General features: G+C 31.5%; 1 protein-coding gene across 2 annotated transcripts; it reads left to right on the top strand.

Annotated features, from left to right (window-relative positions):
* Nucleotides 1-11,889: 11,889 nt before the first annotated feature.
* LOC114727609 (vacuolar protein sorting-associated protein 29) lies at nucleotides 11,890-17,602 on the top strand. Of its 2 annotated transcripts, none has more exons than XM_028914301.1 (4): nucleotides 11,890-12,024; nucleotides 13,655-13,822; nucleotides 16,225-16,362; nucleotides 17,027-17,602. In XM_028914301.1, the coding sequence occupies exons 2-4, from the start codon at nucleotides 13,691-13,693 to the stop codon at nucleotides 17,327-17,329; spliced, it is 573 nt and encodes a 190-aa protein (XP_028770134.1). In that variant the 5' UTR covers nucleotides 11,890-12,024; nucleotides 13,655-13,690; the 3' UTR covers nucleotides 17,330-17,602. The 2 variants fall into 2 exon arrangements, with proteins under 2 accessions (XP_028770134.1, XP_028770135.1); XM_028914302.1 differs by having other exon boundaries at nucleotides 11,892-11,987.
* Nucleotides 17,603-17,902: the final 300 nt, after the last annotated feature.

The following is a 17,902-nucleotide window of genomic DNA, read 5'->3' as shown; positions in this document are numbered from 1 at the left end:
ATAAAATAGATAATGCTGCATTAAATGTTCAGACAAACTCAAAGAGTATCTTATAAAAAAAACCCATTTAAAAAATTAGATCTTATAATAAAAAACAGAGGAAGTATATGTAAACAAATTCATATATTAAATATGCAGATGTTTTCAACTTTTTAAATGAGCTGACTTCAAATGTGTGAATATAGTTTAAGGAGGAGCTTTTCTTCTTCTTATCGACTGGTGTGTTTGGCCCTTGATTAATGAGAGAAAGAGAGCCACGATCTTTTACGTGGAAGAAAGAGAAAGAAAAGCTCATGATTGGCCTTGGAAAGAAAGAGAAAGCAAGCCTTTTTAATGCCATGTCACGTAGCATTAATAGCGTTGAGAGTATTTTTTACGGAAAGAGTTGCTCATTTAATATACAAATTATAAAAATTTCATAAACGAAAAAAAAACTAGAGAACCTAACTCAAAATCAGAACAAACTTTAAGAACTACTACATTAATTTTTCTAATTACTCCCTCCGTTTCTTATTATACGAATGAATAACTGAATTATGTTGTTTAAAAAACAGTTAAAATTAGTTAAAACAATCAATATGTAAAAATATAATTTTTTTCCAAAAATACCTTCATTAATAGGAGAGAGACATGATCAGAAACATGGTAAATATATTAAAAGAAAGAGGAAGTGGAAATGAGAGAGAGTGAGTTGAAGACAATAAATATGGGTAAAATAGGAAATCATATAAAAAGTAGAGACAACTTTTAAGTGTCTCTTATATAGAAACATGTCATAAGTATCAAATGTCTCTTATAATAAAGAATGGAGGAGTACTAATCATTCCTTCTACTTTATCTCAATTACAAAAATATTGCATATCTTTTAAAAACATACCTAAGCCTCGCTTCAAATTGCAATGTATTTTACACAACCCTCTCTTATATATTTGAGATTTTATTTTTCATCTATCTAAATTTAACTTTTAAGCCTTTGCTTTGACCAAAATACTTTTATTTAGCATAAAATTATTTAAATATTTATATTTGTCAAAAACATAATTTTTTATAATAGGAAATAATTCTACTGCATATGTTTTCAAACATTCTAATATGTTATCAGATTAATTAATTATTAATTTTGATTATATAATGAAATTGTATAATTTTATTTTTTTCATTGCATGTATTGATATACATTTATTTAGATTTCTTTTACATGTCTAAGATCATATTTAAAAAGCTTATTTTATTCATAATACATATAATAAATAATTGAATTAAGATGATTATAGATATAATTAACTAAATTAAATTGTAATTTAAAATTTTTAAACTATTTTTTAAAAAGAAATACTTGAAAACTCGTCTCTTCCTTTAACTGCAGGATCTTTTGAAGCTCATCCAAACACCAAGTTGAAGAAGCATAATTTGGGGAGAGCACAACAATTGCAGAACGAGACTCTTCAATTGCTTGTACTAAACTTGGATTAATAGATTCTCCCCTTTCAAGTTCTTCTTCATCCCTGAAAGTTTTTAATCCTTTGCGTTTTAAAGCGGCATACAAATGATCAGAAAAATTTTCCGTGTATCTTCCCCTCGAAAGCTCAAAACACATGATACTTCCTTCTCTTAGTTGAACCAGAAGAACTTGAAGAGCACCCAACTCCATCAGCATCACGCGCATTGCAACGCAAGGATTAGGAATCTGAACCCAAGTACAAAAGTAAAAACATAAAAATAGAAAGAATAATGCATATATAATAGGACCTTCAAGAAACAGGGCAGCAACCAGCAAGGGGGATACTGAAGACGGAAGAAATTGGACCAATTTTTGACGATTCGATCAGGCTAAATATATGAGAGGCGTGATTTGATCCAGCCTACTATGAATCTGGCAAAACTTTGAGGCAGAACATAAATCTAGTTCGCAGATTCAAAAGTTCATGAAAATTTCAAAGATAGTCTAAAAGAATTGGCAAGGAAGAAAATAGATCCCAGGTTAATTGAATTGATAACTAACGAGCTAGGGGTTGACCTGCTCAGCTGTGCCCCCATTGTCCCTTAATTTTGGGTGCCCTTTCCAATTTCTTTCAGTATTTCAAAAATCGTATAAAATTGAAAAATGAATAAGTTTTGGCCCGTAAGATATCAAAATATCGTTCATTTTATACAAAATCTAATAACAAAAAAAAAACTAAAAAGAAACATTTAGAAAGGACCCCAAAATTAAGGCGTGGCTGGGAGTGTAGCCGGGAGAGCTGACGCACAGCTCATGGTCTATTTATAGTTCAAAGCAAACGTTTTGTATTCAAAGAAAGCATAATCACAAAATTAATGCTTGAAGGCTAAATCCATTTCACAGAAGGAAAAAAAAAAACCAAATAATAGAAACTAATCTTAAACTGACAGTGGTAGCCATGACAGAAAATAGATATATAACTTAATTAGAAAGGAAGAAAACAGGAACCTGATGGATGAAATAAGTGAAAGATTTCTTTGATCTGCGACCTGATCGGAAGAAGATGAAACCCAGTTATGCACAGATTTGCATTTTTGAGGATGAAGCTTTTGGAGTCAGCTCAAGTCTTCTCTTTTATTTAACAAGCTTTTACAAATGTTCTTTTCAAACCGCGTGGCTGTCTTCCACTTTGCCAGAATTTTTTATTATTGATCAGCTGACGAATGTTCTTTGAAATTGGGACATAGAAAAAAAAAATCCTAATTAAATCCTGCTGAAATATTTAAATTAAATTGAGGCTTATACTTTAACAAATTCTTAATTAGGACATAAGACCTAATTAGGAATTGCTGAATATTGTTAATTTATACAAAATCTAATAACAAAAAAAAAAACTAAAAAAAACAACATTTAGAAAGGACCCCAAAATAAGGCGTGGCTGGGAGTGTAGCCGGGAGAGCTGACGCACAGTGGTTAACTATGTTTATATTTCTTACGGCTCATGGTCTATTTATAGTTCAAAGCAAAATTTTTGTATTCAAAGAAAGCATAATCACAAAATTAATGCTTGAAGGCTAAATCCATTCACAGAAGGAAAAAAAAGAAAAAACCAAAATAATAGAAACTAATCTTAAGCTGACGTGGTAGCCATGACAGAAAATAGATATATACTTAATTAGAAAGGAAGAAACAGGAACCTGATGGATGAAATAAGTGAAAGATTTCTTTGATCTGCGACCTGATCGGAAGAAGATGAAACCCCGTTATGCACAGATTTGCATTTTGAGGATGAAGCTTTTCAAGTCAACTCAAGGCTTCTCTTTAATTTAACAAGCTTTACAAATGTTCTTTTCAAACCAAACGCGTGCTGTCTTCCACTTTGCAAGAATTTTTTATTATTGATCAGCTGACGAATGTTCTTTGAAATTGGGACATAGAAAAAACTCTTTGAAGCCCCGATTTGAGGGCTTTAACAAACTAAAGTGACTCTAGGATTAGAAAAAGTTTAATACTTTATTAGGATGATTGTGGTTTGTTATTCTTTATACCATTTAACTAATTTGATTAGATTAAAGAAGTTAAGTAAATTAGTTAACTATAAAAAAATAACACATTTTTTCTAAAACACTATAATCATCTTTCTTAATACTCCCTCTCCCTCTTCTACTTGATTATGGTTGAGAGAGTATTTATAGAATAATATAGAGAAAATTGATAAATATGAAAAATAGTCTTATATTTAGAACCAAAACTAACTCAAGAATTGGGTCCTATATTAAAGGTCGGAAGAGTATAATAGACCTTGTACTCTTCTGCTTGTAAGAGTCTGATTTAGCTACCACACGGCAATACAGAGTTGGTTTAGCAGTGCTCCACTAGAATTTTTTTGGGTTTCAAGTTTGAGTTTCAGAGGAGATACTTGTGCTGTGATGAGTAGCCACAACCCCGAATTAGATTAGTAGATTGTTCGAATAGCTGGTAATAGGATCAAAGAAAACCGGATAATAGTATTTTAAAAAAAAAAAACAGAGAGAGAGAGAGCCTGATTTAGCCTGGAATTACGTATCAGATCAAAGTTATGGCAGCATTTCTAGTTGAAAGAATTTCACGACTTCTTTTCTTTCTTTTTTTTTAAAGAATTTCTAGTTGATTTTTATGTTATTTTTACCAAGTTAAGTAAAGTTCCTTCAATTTGTCAGGCATTTTTACTGTAATAATAAATCAGACTACGAGAGCCATCTCAGCCACAACTTCATCTTTCCCAATAAATTAAATACAAGGCCTTGTCTCATCCTTTGTGCTCAAGTTTCTCAAACCAAAGTCTCTATTAAGGCAGAAATTGCAAGATTTAGCAGTCCAAAGAAATAAAGAGATCATTCTTGTCTTGGATAATAATAATTTTCATTTTTTTGGGCCGGCTATAATTTTTTTTAAATTTGATAATTATATTTTATTTGATGCACTAATTATTTTTAGAAAACAGAGATAACTTTTTTGACGTGTACTACAAGAGAAAAGTACCAAAAGAGACTCTGCAGTCCAAATCTATGTATTTCATATCTGATCTAATTGGAAAGTGTGATGACTGTTCTTTCAAAAAAATTTTATATTAAATCTAACAATTTATTCGCAAAATTAATCATGATAGAAAAGAAAAAAACTTAAGTTTATAAAATCGCTATCATGGTTAAAAAAATAAACTTATATTATAAGTAATATCGATCGTTAACTTGGGCTTCGAACTTCTAAAGTCCAGAAATACCATTAAATTATTAACCCAAACCAAACTCATATTTTCAAATTTACGAACTAATAAAGTATTTTAATATAAGCTTATAAAGCCTATTAGTCAAAAGTTAACACTTTCAAAGAGTGTCACATGCAGAGTCTAAGATGTCTTTGGCCTTCTAGCGGCCCTCTCATATCAAATAGTAATAATTAAAAGTATTAGTTTATAACATTAAAGTAGATGAGCCCTATGTAACAATATAATAAATCAGCACATAAAACAAAAGCCAGGAGGCTATATAAGTTATAACAGCACATTATGCCTCCAGAGCCTTCCCTGATAGGCCACGATGTGAGAAAAACACCTCAGTAACCAACTTTCCAACTTATCATACATACTAACACGTGCTCGTGAGTGTTAAGTGAGACAGTTATTAATTTTCGAGAAATATAGATATATCCATAGAAACATAACTTCAATCATCCAAACCTTATTATAGTGGCCAACACACAAGCCACATAAGTCTATCTCTCATTATGGGAGATTAATTAGACATATAGGCTTATCTTTCACTTTGGGAGAGGAGTAAGAAGCCACAAAAGCTTATCCCTCACTATAGGGGACCAAGGAAGTCAATTAATGTGCACCAATGGCGGCTTTATCATGTGGTAGGATCGGACTTAATCCAAAATCTAAATAACAACCAATTATTCACAATATGATAAAAATATCTCAATCTTTTTTCAGTATAATCCATAAGATATAGTCATATATTTTTTCAAACTTCTCAATCACAAATCCAAAAAATCCCATAGAAAGATTTTCATAGCCCAAAAATATAACATATCTCCTTGGCTTTTAAATAACACATTATTATTCCAAAAATAGTCAAATACTCACAAACAACATATTAGCACATATAATAAGTGGAAAGTGGTTACTTCTCACCAAATCAATAAAAAGAATTACCACAAGGTTAATCTTTTGCTCAACCCATAATTAATCTACACAATTAATATAACCACAAAATTAATATAATCTAATCTAATTAATTAATTAATTAAGCTTATATATATTAGTTAGATTTTTAATTTAATTTAATTTTTATTCTAAATTTTTGCAACTCTCATAACCCAAAATTAAGTATTTTAAAAATAACTTAAAATTTTCTAATAAGCCAAATTATTTATTTACAACCTCTGAATTATTTATCTTAATAAAAAGGATTTTTCAAAATTTTCAAATATAAAATTATTATGTTCTAAATTCTAAAAATCTTATTTTAAGTTTAAATCTCAAAATCAAACTATCAAAAATTCAATATCACCTCAAATATTTATAAATAAATAATCTAATCAAAATTTTAATGGTATAACTATCATATATATATATATATATTTCCATAAATAATAAACTTTTTAGTTAAAATAATTATTTTAAAACCTTCAGTCACCCAATAAATAAAACTAAACCGATTAAAATCTCAATAATATGTCAAACAACCTAAATAAATTATTTAACTTAAATTTAATTGGTAAAAATATAATATAAATCATATACAACAGATTTTTCAAATAGAAAAATTAATTTAAGTACTAAAAACCAACAAATGGACAAATTTAACCGATTAAAATTAACAACTCATTTATCTCTAAATTTCGATGATCATATTTTACCAAAACTCCCTATTTATATCATATATAAGTCTCAAAATATTCTCTAAGCACTACAATAATACTATTATTAGGAAGCCTAAAATATATAAAAAATATTCGTGAAGAAAATTTGATTAAAAAAGTAATTTTATGTACCTAAATTATCTTTAAAGTTTGCTCTCTTTTTCAAAATGACCGCAGCTCTGCTCATTATCTTCCGCACTCTTTCTCTCTTTTCCTCCTTCTCTCACGCACTCTCACCTTCTGCTTTACTCTCTTTTAATCTTCAATTCCAACTACCCTTCATCAATTTTTTCTCTTTGCATTAACTCCTCCTCCCTCAAATCTTTCTTCTCCCCTCAAATTCTTTTTCTTAGTCAAGGGCTCAGCTTGTCTCCTTTTTTTTTTTTAATATATTAAAATATTATTATTTTGTTATAATAATAATAATTTTTTACATAAATCCTAAAAATTAATTTAGGATATCACAAAAAGCAAGTCACCAGCCTTGTACCAATCCCGGCTTCCGTCCTGCCATAACGCGTTAGACACGGTCCATTCTGGAGTTAGTAACTTTTTACCAACCATGTCGGTGTCGAAGCCACCTACCCTCCCATATATTAAAGGCGAAATAATCGTGATTTACAAAATATAATATAAGAATATGAATTGAGTTTTATTTCACCTTGCCTAAAAAGAGCTTCCATCTCCCAGTTGGTAAGACAAACCACGTCACAGTCCGATCCTCTCAGAATCCTTCTTTCTTCTTTTCTTCTAAGAATTTGATCTCCACACTTGGATCAAGTAATGAATGATCCAGATTTTATACTTTATAAAACTATTGTTATAACATTACATAAATAGGAGAGAAGATGGACATCTGTTTTTTAAAATATTAAATCAAACCATCTATTATTTAATCCAAAGATAGAAATGAGATTTTGAGAAGAAAAGAAAAAAGAAGGATTACGAGAGAATCAGATCCACCACATCAGATTATTAAACAATTATTTAGGAGATCACATGTTATTTTTATTAATTTATCAATTTATTCTTGATTAAAATTCATAATGGCCCTAAGGGACATTTTTGTGATTCTACTAATAATAATCCTTGGATGCTAGCCTCACCTAATCTTCTTGTTCTTTCCGTCTACCCCAGCTTGAAGTCATCCCCATGTGCAAATCATCATCTTCATTCCAAAAATCATCATCATCAAATCTGAAACATTTTTGTGCATCGTTTTTTCTTATAGCGTTAGCATTATCCTCTTTAACTCCTGTGCAAGTCCTGATAAAGGCTGAAACAACATCCTCCCTCTTTGCAATGTTTCCTTTAGAACCCATTTGGTAAGAAAGAAATTAAGGAAAAGAAAGGGAAGAGAAAATTTTAATGAGTTTGATTTTAAAAAATTAAAGAAGTAGAGTTTAAAAAATTTTAATTAAATTTTCCTCTTCTTTTATCTTACATCTCCTCTTTATCAAAATTTTAGATTCTCACTTCTTCAATTTTTCTAATCAAACTCATTAAAATTTATCCTCTCCTCTCATTTTCTCATAACAACTCATAACAAGCATAGGGTTAGCCTTATTCATTCAAAAGGTCATCATTATGCCGCGTCAATCGCATTCTTGCTTTAAATTTTCGAACTTTTTTGTTGTGATTTTTTTCTTTTGACCTGGATGTGTATATTGAATTGAAGCCCCTTTTTTGGTGAAAGTTGAAAATTCTATTTTTCATGGGTCATGGTGGGGAAAATGAATCTATCTTTTCAAAAAGATGTAGGACCCATGACTTATATTAAAAAAAAAATATTTATGAAAACATTATGTGCAATTTAAAATTAAAAATTAGTGTCATTAGAAATTAATATTATATTAAAATATTTTTTTTAAAAAAAAAGATAAAATAAATAGTAAAACAAATATTTTAAAATTATTTTGTCATAAAAATAGTTATCATTAAAATGATCATCTAGTGTTATTTTTGTTTTTTAATAATTTATATGTGTGTATATAATTGTTTGTGTAAAAGAATATTGTACACACACAGATATATATATATATATTAAATTTTGCATAATATGTTTGTAGGTTTATTGCAGATCAACTAGTGAAGTCGTGTGCACGCACACACGGGACCCCTAGTTCAACTCGTGAAGAAGTCACTTTGAGGAAAAATTATATCATAGTTACATGTGACGGTACAAGGTGGCCTGTGAGGTGGTGACATGTGGAGGTGGTATCTTGTCCAGATTTTTGCTTTACTAGCTTTCTTGGTGGGCTCAGACAAATATCAAATCTTATAATATAGTTTCATATATAAATGGGTTAATACTTAGTCCATTAAACTTTTATTATCAAGATATAATTTCTCTTGACCTATTAATAAATTATATTCCTTTTATTTAATAGTTGGTTATTTTGAACAATAATTCTTACTTATAATATACCTTTTGAAATGTTCTCCTTCCTTTTTTAATTCCAATCAGTTATCTTACTTAATAACAAGTCATCTTGATCAAATATACTATTTACATATATTACATTTATGGACAACAAGGTGCCCTCTATGCCTCAATCATCCAATCCCAACTTCACTAATTTTGCATGCATGGCCGAGACACACAAACCATTATATATATAATCGCACCAATTGATTTTATCTCATTTCCAAGCCAAGCAATTTCAATTTCTAATTATCTATTAATTTTCTTAAACTTTGGTCTAACATTCCTCCAACAACCTTTCTAACAAATTCTATCAATTATCAATTTTATCCCATACCTTAATCGTTGACTGTGCCGTTAAGAATTTTCCTAATGCATACCTTTGAAATGATTTCCAAACACTAATCTTTAATCTACCCATTTAAAATTTCCATCCACCATTTGGAAACCTCAAACAATAATTTCAGGTCAATTCCTAGCTTAAATACTTTGGTCCCCAAAACAGACACCAAAATGAAATATCTAATATATTAAAACCTCATACTTGAATTTCAATCAATCTCATCCTCAAACTCAAAATCCCAAACTTCAAATATCTACTCTACTCACCTAGCTAATCCCTTCAAACTTTAACATTCCTCAAACAACTTTTCTTTATAAATTCTAAAACTCCTATGTTTTCTATGCTCATTCAATTACAATCTTATAGCATTTCTTATCTTTTTACTTCCAAAATCATAATCAAACCACCGCATTTATTCAACTATCTCAAACTTGATTTAACCCTCACCTTGATGCTCCCAAATGTAGTTCGTTCAAGTACTAAGCATTTGGAACATCAAACAAACAACCTTGAATGCATTTTGAAGCTTCAAAAATATAATCAAATTCAACTTCCCCGCAGTTATACAATGCTGTCCAAAAGAGGGGAAAAAAGATATCCACAAACTCAAACTCTAACATTCCAAAACATACCATATATTTACACCTGATTCTCAATTCCCTATAATTCATTCTTAGCGATCATTTAACCAGGGGCATTATTCTTAAATCTCATCCTTTTAAGATTCATTTTTTATATACATATCTATAATGTAACATTTTTGTAAGTCTATAAACTTTCTATTAAAGCATCTTGCATTTAGACTCCTCATTAACAAAACAGAGCAGCAACTAATACGCGCACATATAATTTAGAATTCCTTGATCATCTAACAACCAAACCAGAGGTATTTTCTTAAATCCTTAAAGCTTCCAAGATCATTATCACGTCTCACACACATACTTCCACAATAACCATTTCCTAACAGTACCCCCAAGCCCTATATATACACATACATCCGATAATATACATACATATATATATTTATACATGTTTACCATGAGCCTTAACCATCATTTAATTGTCTCCGCTGTCGTCTACTTAATTAGAATACTTAACTTCCAGCTTCCAGGGTCAAAACACAAGTAATCAAATACACACACCCCCCAACCACAATGCTTCATTCTTCTCATTTACGCCCTTCTGAAATTCTCAAACAACTTTATTCAATGAATCTGAAAATTTTCAGATCCGAAATACACCCAACAAAGATCCGAACTATCACATGCAATCCCTTAAATCAACCACTACAAACTTGATCATTGTTTTTCACTTTCACAAGCTATATCCGACACCATATTTCTAACTCATTGCCCCTGTTTCTGCGACAGTAACCCAGAGCATATAATACACATGCATGAGCATAAACCCCTTCAACAATCTCCATCATGACCGTTTAACACAGCCTATCTGGGCACTTTCTCTCCCTTAAAAACTGGCACTTTCTCTCTCTTACAACCAGATTTAACCGTCTTTAACAGTTACAAAACATGCTCCAGAAATGAAGGAAGGAGAAGATTCAGAAGGATTACCTTACTCTAGATCACGGGTTGCATGCAAGATATTGACCTCCGATCACCCCCTTCTCACTCTCGTTTCTCTCTCGGACTCTCTCGCTCCTTCTCCCTGGTTCAGCGTCGCAACAAGTGAAAATGGGAAGGGAATCAGATGGTTTACGTGGGCGAGAGCAAATGAAATTATCCACATGCTCCTTGATCACCATTTGGTTACAATTAAAATCCTCTATTTTTTGAATTAATTAAAATTCCAAAATTTAATCCTTGATAGTTTTAATAAATTTCCTTTCTTTACTAGTTCCTTTGACCCATCAGATGGTTTCTCTGAAAAGTCCGAATCAAAAATTAATTTCTAACTTTTTAAAATTTTTTTAAAGAAAATAGTACTAAATTTCAAAACTTAATTCATTTTAAATATTTTCTGCCTCAATTGGCTTCTTTAACTCATATAATAATTATCCTAAAAATTTCAATCCAGATGTAAACCTCTAATTTTTTTTTTAATGTATGAGAAATAAGCCTTTTTGCTCCAAAAATTAGTTTCAAAATTATTTAAATCGTTTTTGGGAAAATTAACTCTTCCATAATATCCTAAACTCTCAAAATTAATATTGCATAATTTTTTCTCAATTTTTTTAGACATTAAATAATTTTAATAATTATTTCTTCATAATTCTTCCTACTTTCTTTAATATCTTAAAATTCAAGATATCACACCCAGTATTTAATGCAAATTATTAAAAAGGTAATCTATCAAAATCAACATATATATTTACAAATAACTAATTTAACAATATTTTTTAATATTATCTAATTACGAGGAAGACTAAATATTCTATATAAAAATCCATATATAATATCATTTTAGTTCTTAATATAAGAATTTGTTTAATTTTTATTTTGGTATAAATATAAGATCTTAATATACTTTATTTTTCATATTTATTTTTTCTCAAAATAGTTCTTATAATAATAATATTTTTAGTTAATATATTTGATTAATGATAATATTTTGGAAAAAAATAACATCTATTTATTATAAATAACTAATTTAATTAGTTTTTTAATCTATTTATATTAGGGGAATCACTTCTTATATTAAGTGCCCAAGGTAATAATACATAAATGACGATGACGGTGATAATAGTTGTTAGATGTTAATGGAAGCTTTACTGGCCCAAAAACAAAAAAAGTTAATAGAAGCCATTTTTCTTCGTTGACGAACAAGCGCTCCATACTTAGTCGGGCTCGTCGTCGGACGCCGTCCGCCGTTGTCAGCCCTGCGTGGTTGTTCTCGGGCAAGTATTGAAGAAGGTTCGGACCCTAGGGCTTTGTCCACTGCCAAAATCCTGTGAGATTGATTTGTTCGATCTGGCTTTGAATCTAGATTTGAATCTGGTCGTGTGATCTTTCGGATATCGATGTTTTTGAATAAAGATTCTTTCACTTTTTGAAAGAGAAAACTCTTGTTACCAGGTTTTGCTTCAATGTCGTGTAATCGACTATTATACTTCTTCCCTCTTCATTTTGATTTCCAGCGACTTATATTGTTTGGATTGTTTTGTTGTGTAATGTTCGATTTTTTGTGTATTCGCACTGTATATTAATCTCTTTATATTATCATCTATTTAGAAAATTCTCAAGTTATTTGTTATGCATGATCTGGGAAATGACTTGGCTCGAGTTGTGTCTAACAATGTAGAAGGTTGAGTTTAAGTGATAATCATTCAGTGGCTTGGAGGAGTTGCCTCAATCAATTCGCTTGCTAAGGCATCTTAGTTAAAGTATCTGGAACAAAAATGAAAAGGATATATATCCAATGGGGCATCTGCCACCACTGAGTGTAATATACGTCCGCTGTGGTTGCCTCCATTCATGGCCATCATCCTGTCCCCTATTTTTTTCATTTCCCAGCAACGTCCTGTAAATTTCCATCATTCTATTTCCTGATTTGTTATTGAATTTTATAGCTTTTAACTCTATTCAACTCAATATTTCACACCCTCTTTTTCAGTGTAAATGGAGACAAGTGATACTTGAAAAAATATCGCAAAATGGAAATTGATTATAAGTATTACATTGCATTTTAATGCAAATCAACATGATGGAGCCGCACTCTCTAATGAGCCGAAAATTACATATTGCAAAGAAAGGCGTCAGTTTTTTTTCCGCTAACAGTAAAATGGGTATGGGCGGAAAACTGAATGTTAAGGTTATGGATAAGTGAGAAAACTTCAATTACTGACATCTCTTTGTTGAAAGCTGACTAGCCTTTGTTAATATATGTAATAATATTGCAGAAGGAGGGAAAAAAGAGAAGAGAAAGAGGTCTGCGGGAAGTGAATTAAAAAGTGGAGTCAATAGTTTTAATCATGTTCTCCACGAGTAAAGAGCAAGGAGGTGTTAGAGGGGCAGGAAGGGAATTACAAGGGGAATAGCTACTTTTGTATGGCAGCTTGAGGAGAGAGGGGCAAGCTGGAGGACTGAGAATATGTTGGTTATCAGGGCCTCAGGGGAACCTTCAGGGGTTGATCTTTGAAGGGATGATCAGTGTGGATAAATCTAGGAGAGTTCTGACTGTGATTTTTGCTTCTCAAAAGATAGGCAGGGTTTTAGTTCTTTGTTTCTGCTGTTGTGGTTTGATGTCATTTTCTTCTCTTATGTTTTCTTGGCTGGTACTACTTGCTTTGTATCAGGATTATATCTCTTAACTCTGAATTGGAATTCTCTTGGTATTTTTGTTGATTCAGTAATATTTATGTGATTGTTCTATCACAAGCTTAATCAAATAATTTGTGTACAGAAACCACAATATTTAGTTCGTTAGCTAATAATTGTTGATGAACAAGTTTTATCTGATGATGATTGATGACACAGAGCCCTATCTTACGTTTTGTTTCTGTAATCTGAATAGCCACTGGTCTGGATACATTTGAAATGAGTCATTGTTTCTGTTTTCAAGCAATACTCTGTTTCTGCAGGTTCCCTAAGTGGCTTTCAGTTTTTGATTGTTAAGAATGGTACTGGTCTTGGCGCTGGGGGACTTGCACATACCGCACAGGGCCCCTGATCTGCCAGCGAAGTTCAAATCCATGCTTGTTCCTGGCAAGATCCAGCACATCATTTGCACTGGCAATTTATGTATCAAAGTATGTCTATCTTTCTTTCTTCTAATCATTTAACAAAGTGTGTCTATATTACTGAGCTTATCCATATTATTCATAGTATATGTGTGTGTGAGTGGCTTCAACTCTTTGCTTCCTCTTAATGGAGGTCCTTCATAACATCTGTTTGTGACCCCAACAGTGTCCTCCTTGAAATTGCCATATAACAAACTTGACCGTTCAATAAGGTATTTCCTTAAAATAGCTTCATAACATCTGCTTGTGACCAACAGCATTCTTCTTGTAATTGCCATACAAAAAACTTGATCACTCAATAATGTATATCCTTAAAATATCTTCATGCATTCTAATTGAATATGAATCAATTTGTGACTTTCTTTGGTGGACAGTCTTATAGTTCCCTCAATTAGTAGTTGTCTGTTTATTGCTTCCTATTTGCTTTAAATTGTGATTACTTAATCTCTTCAGTATTTGTACTAGGTGTTGAATAATGGTGATTTAATGTCATTTTAAATTAAAATGTTGAGAGTTACACTACCTACTGGTCAATTTGCCGTCGATTTTATCAGTAAATGAAAGTACATTTCATTTGGTCAGGGAAAAAAAGAAAAGAAAATGATAAATAAAATAAGAATGAAGAAGAAAATAACTTTCAATAAAAATGCTCTTTTTGCTGTTGCTAATAGCCTGGCATGCTGAAGCATTTATTTGCTTATTGGATTTTGGGCTTTCATTTCTTTAGTTTTTGCATCTCTTTTCAAATACTTTAGTTATTCTTCAGTCTTCGCCCGTGCCATATTAAAGCTGCATACACCAACTACCTGTAGTTGCACACTTACAATCTTAGTAAAGGCATTCCTGTTCCTTCCTAAATAAGAGTGTTTAACTTCGTGATTAATTGGCTTGTCATAGGTTTTCTGAAAGCAATTGAAATGGTTGTCAATTTTATACATCCTCCTTTTCAAAATAAAGGTCTTTTAAGCTTTTTGCTCACAGATTTAGAAATGCAACTAATAGGGCAAAATTTCTTTTACATTTCCACATTTGCCCTTAGCTAATTTTATAATTAATGAAAAGAAAATAAAGAAACAGGTGTAAAATGCTAAATTGAGATTATAAATAAGATTATACTAGGAAAAAATCAATAAATGCTGTATTGTACTTTTAAAAAGACATGTAAAATGGGGAAAAAATCTTTCTTGTATTTTGGAAGGGGGAGAGTACTAAATAAAAATGAAACATTCACATTTACTATCAGATTTCTCAAAATACTTACATTCACACAGTACGTGTGTGTATCCTGGCATATGCAAGTCATGTTATAAATCAATCAATAAAATTCCTAGGGATCAAGTACAAACTCATATTTAGGATTCATTTGGGTTGAGAAACCCATAATTAATGAGTTGCATCTTCTTAGTCCTTTCTTTTCATTTTAGGCTCTGAAATACTGCTACTTCCATAGTTCAAAATGTTCGTGGATAACTATCAAATGAGATTGTTTGGCCAGACATGTTAAAGTAGGCTAGAAAGCTCCAGTTAGTTAATTTAACATTTTATGGTATCACACGAGGGGTTTTTCTAGCACGGAGCATGATGTCATTACAGTTTGTGTTCTTTTAAGAATGATATCTAGCCTTTTTTTTTTTTTGCCCTTCTTCTGGAGTTTAACTCTTACTATTATAAATTTTTTGTTTTATTCTCCTAGCGCTTATGTATATGTTTTGTAAGTGGGCGCTCTGTCACAAAACATGTAATTCAGAGATTTTCTTTTGGATTTGGTTACCCAGATCATATAACGTGTGGGTAGGATGCCAGTTTCAGCTTTTGTTGATCTATGTCACAACCCACTCCTCACTCAAACTGAAAGTTTGAGCTATGTGAAGGAGAACAGTAGTAGCTCATGTAACTCAGACAACATGCTTATGAGAGATCACATTCCCTTGAAAGTTGGATGGATTATAACTTTACAACTACCTTGTATTGGAGTTTCTAAACTTTTATACTGATTTCTCCAGATACTGGGATCTTGGATAAAAATTTTATGTTTAGGTGAACTGAACAAAGATTTTAAACTGTGAATTTTAAAATAGACTTAATTTTTTGTTTACCTGGATAGTCAGTTATTTTGATTGTTCATTCCAATTGGACTTACATTTCCAGAAGTGATTTCTACTGTAAATAGTACTGTCTCCATTCCTAATTATAAGATCTAGTTTGTAGTGCAATTTGCTCTACAAACTAGGTCTTACAAGTAGGACTGGAGGTAGTAAGACTAACTGAATGAACATTGAGGCTGTGGGAATTGGCTTCGAAAGTAAAAATTATTTGATAATGCAAAGAGTTGCAATTTGTCGCCAGTATGGTGTTCAATTAGATAATATGGCCTTGGACTTCTAAGCTAACTGAATGCCAATTATGTTCAGGAAGTTCATGACTATTTGAAGACTCTGTGTCCTGATTTGCATATAACTCGTGGAGAATATGATGAAGATACAAGATATCCAGAGACCAAAACACTAACTATTGGTCAATTTAAGCTGGGACTATGCCATGGCCATCAGGTCTTGCCTTTTTTTTTATTTATTTTAATTATCTTTTTTTTTTTAATTTTTGACTCAGCTATTATTTCTGCCATTTTATTTCCTTACATATCTAGGTTCCAGAAATTGTGCAGTTTAAGATTTCTGTGGCAGTAAGAGGGCTTGACTCCTGGATTTGTTTCACTGTGAAAAGTTCTATAATTTAAGACCGGGGAAAATATTTTGGCATTGAAGGAATATTTTGAACCCATTTATGTAGCATCCCCTGAAGAAACTTCGCATAAACTATGCCATTTTTTCTTAGTTCAAATACATGTTGCACATATGGGCAATGGTTATCTCTCATTGTCTTCCGATTGAAGGTGTTTCACACTGTACCACCTGCAACTGTTTCTTAACTTTCCATTCAACTATTTCCCACAGTTTGTAGGATTTTTATGTAATTATTGTTGGTTCAGTCAAGTAGAAGCTAAAGATTTACCGGTACCAGTTGGGTTGAGTTTAAAATAAAAGACTTGTTACTCCATAAGTGAGGTATCAGGAATGCTTGAATGTAAATTAATTGTTATCATTAGATATCAAAGGGATGTCAGAGGAAAACAAATATAATCAGAGGAAAACAAATATAATGCCAGCTTATGTACTGCTACATGATTCTTATGCTTTGTTCTTGTTGTTTATGAAGGTTATTCCATGGGGCGACCTAGACTCACTGGCAATGCTTCAGAGACAGCTTGATGTGGACATCCTTGTCACTGGTCACACCCATCAGTTCACCGCTTACAAACATGAGGGTGGTGTCGTTATAAATCCAGGTTCTGCAACAGGTGCTTACAGCAGCATCACTTACGACGTTAACCCAAGCTTTGTCCTCATGGACATTGATGGCCTGCGTGTTGTGGTCTATGTCTATGAACTCATTGATGGAGAGGTGAAGGTTGACAAGATTGATTTTAAGAAAACATCCTCAACCCACTCTGCTCATTAGAAGATTTGGATCTTGTTTTGTCTTAGCCTCTTGTATCCCTTTCCTTTCTCTTAATTTTCTATTTTTCAATTTCTCATATTTTAACCTTGTAATAGGGTTTTCTCTTTAGTTTTATCTTGTTTTGAAATATGTAATTGGCAGTATCATATACTCGTAGGATTTTGGGGGTTTAGTCAAAGTGTGTATGTGGAACCTTTTTTTTTTTTTTTTAACCGGGTACAAACGCATGTAAAATGGCTACATATATTGTGGGAACAAAATGTCCTTTCGAAACGAACGGCCAGAAAAATGTCCTTTCGACATTGATGGCTTGGCCAAGTGTTAACTAGCTGAGCAATGTTGCATGTGATGGATGAATAAGGGGTCATCGCGAAAACAGTGTTACAATGTTTACGAAGAAATTTGAAGATGTAAAGACCCCATTCTATTCAATCAGCTAAACCAAATAAGACACCACACCAATCTAATTCAACAACAAATAATATTTGGTTTGGATATTCCAAAATCATTTAAAAAATATTTTCATGCGTATGAAACTCTTTTTATATGTTTATTTCTTATATCTTAAAATTA

The sequence above is a fragment of the Neltuma alba genome, unplaced genomic scaffold (assembly GCF_004799145.2).
Source record: "Neltuma alba isolate B1F8T4 unplaced genomic scaffold, ASM479914v2 tig00012499_pilon, whole genome shotgun sequence".
NCBI classification, from domain to species: domain Eukaryota; kingdom Viridiplantae; phylum Streptophyta; class Magnoliopsida; order Fabales; family Fabaceae; genus Neltuma; species Neltuma alba.
This window is presented reverse-complemented; position numbering and strand designations above follow the sequence as displayed.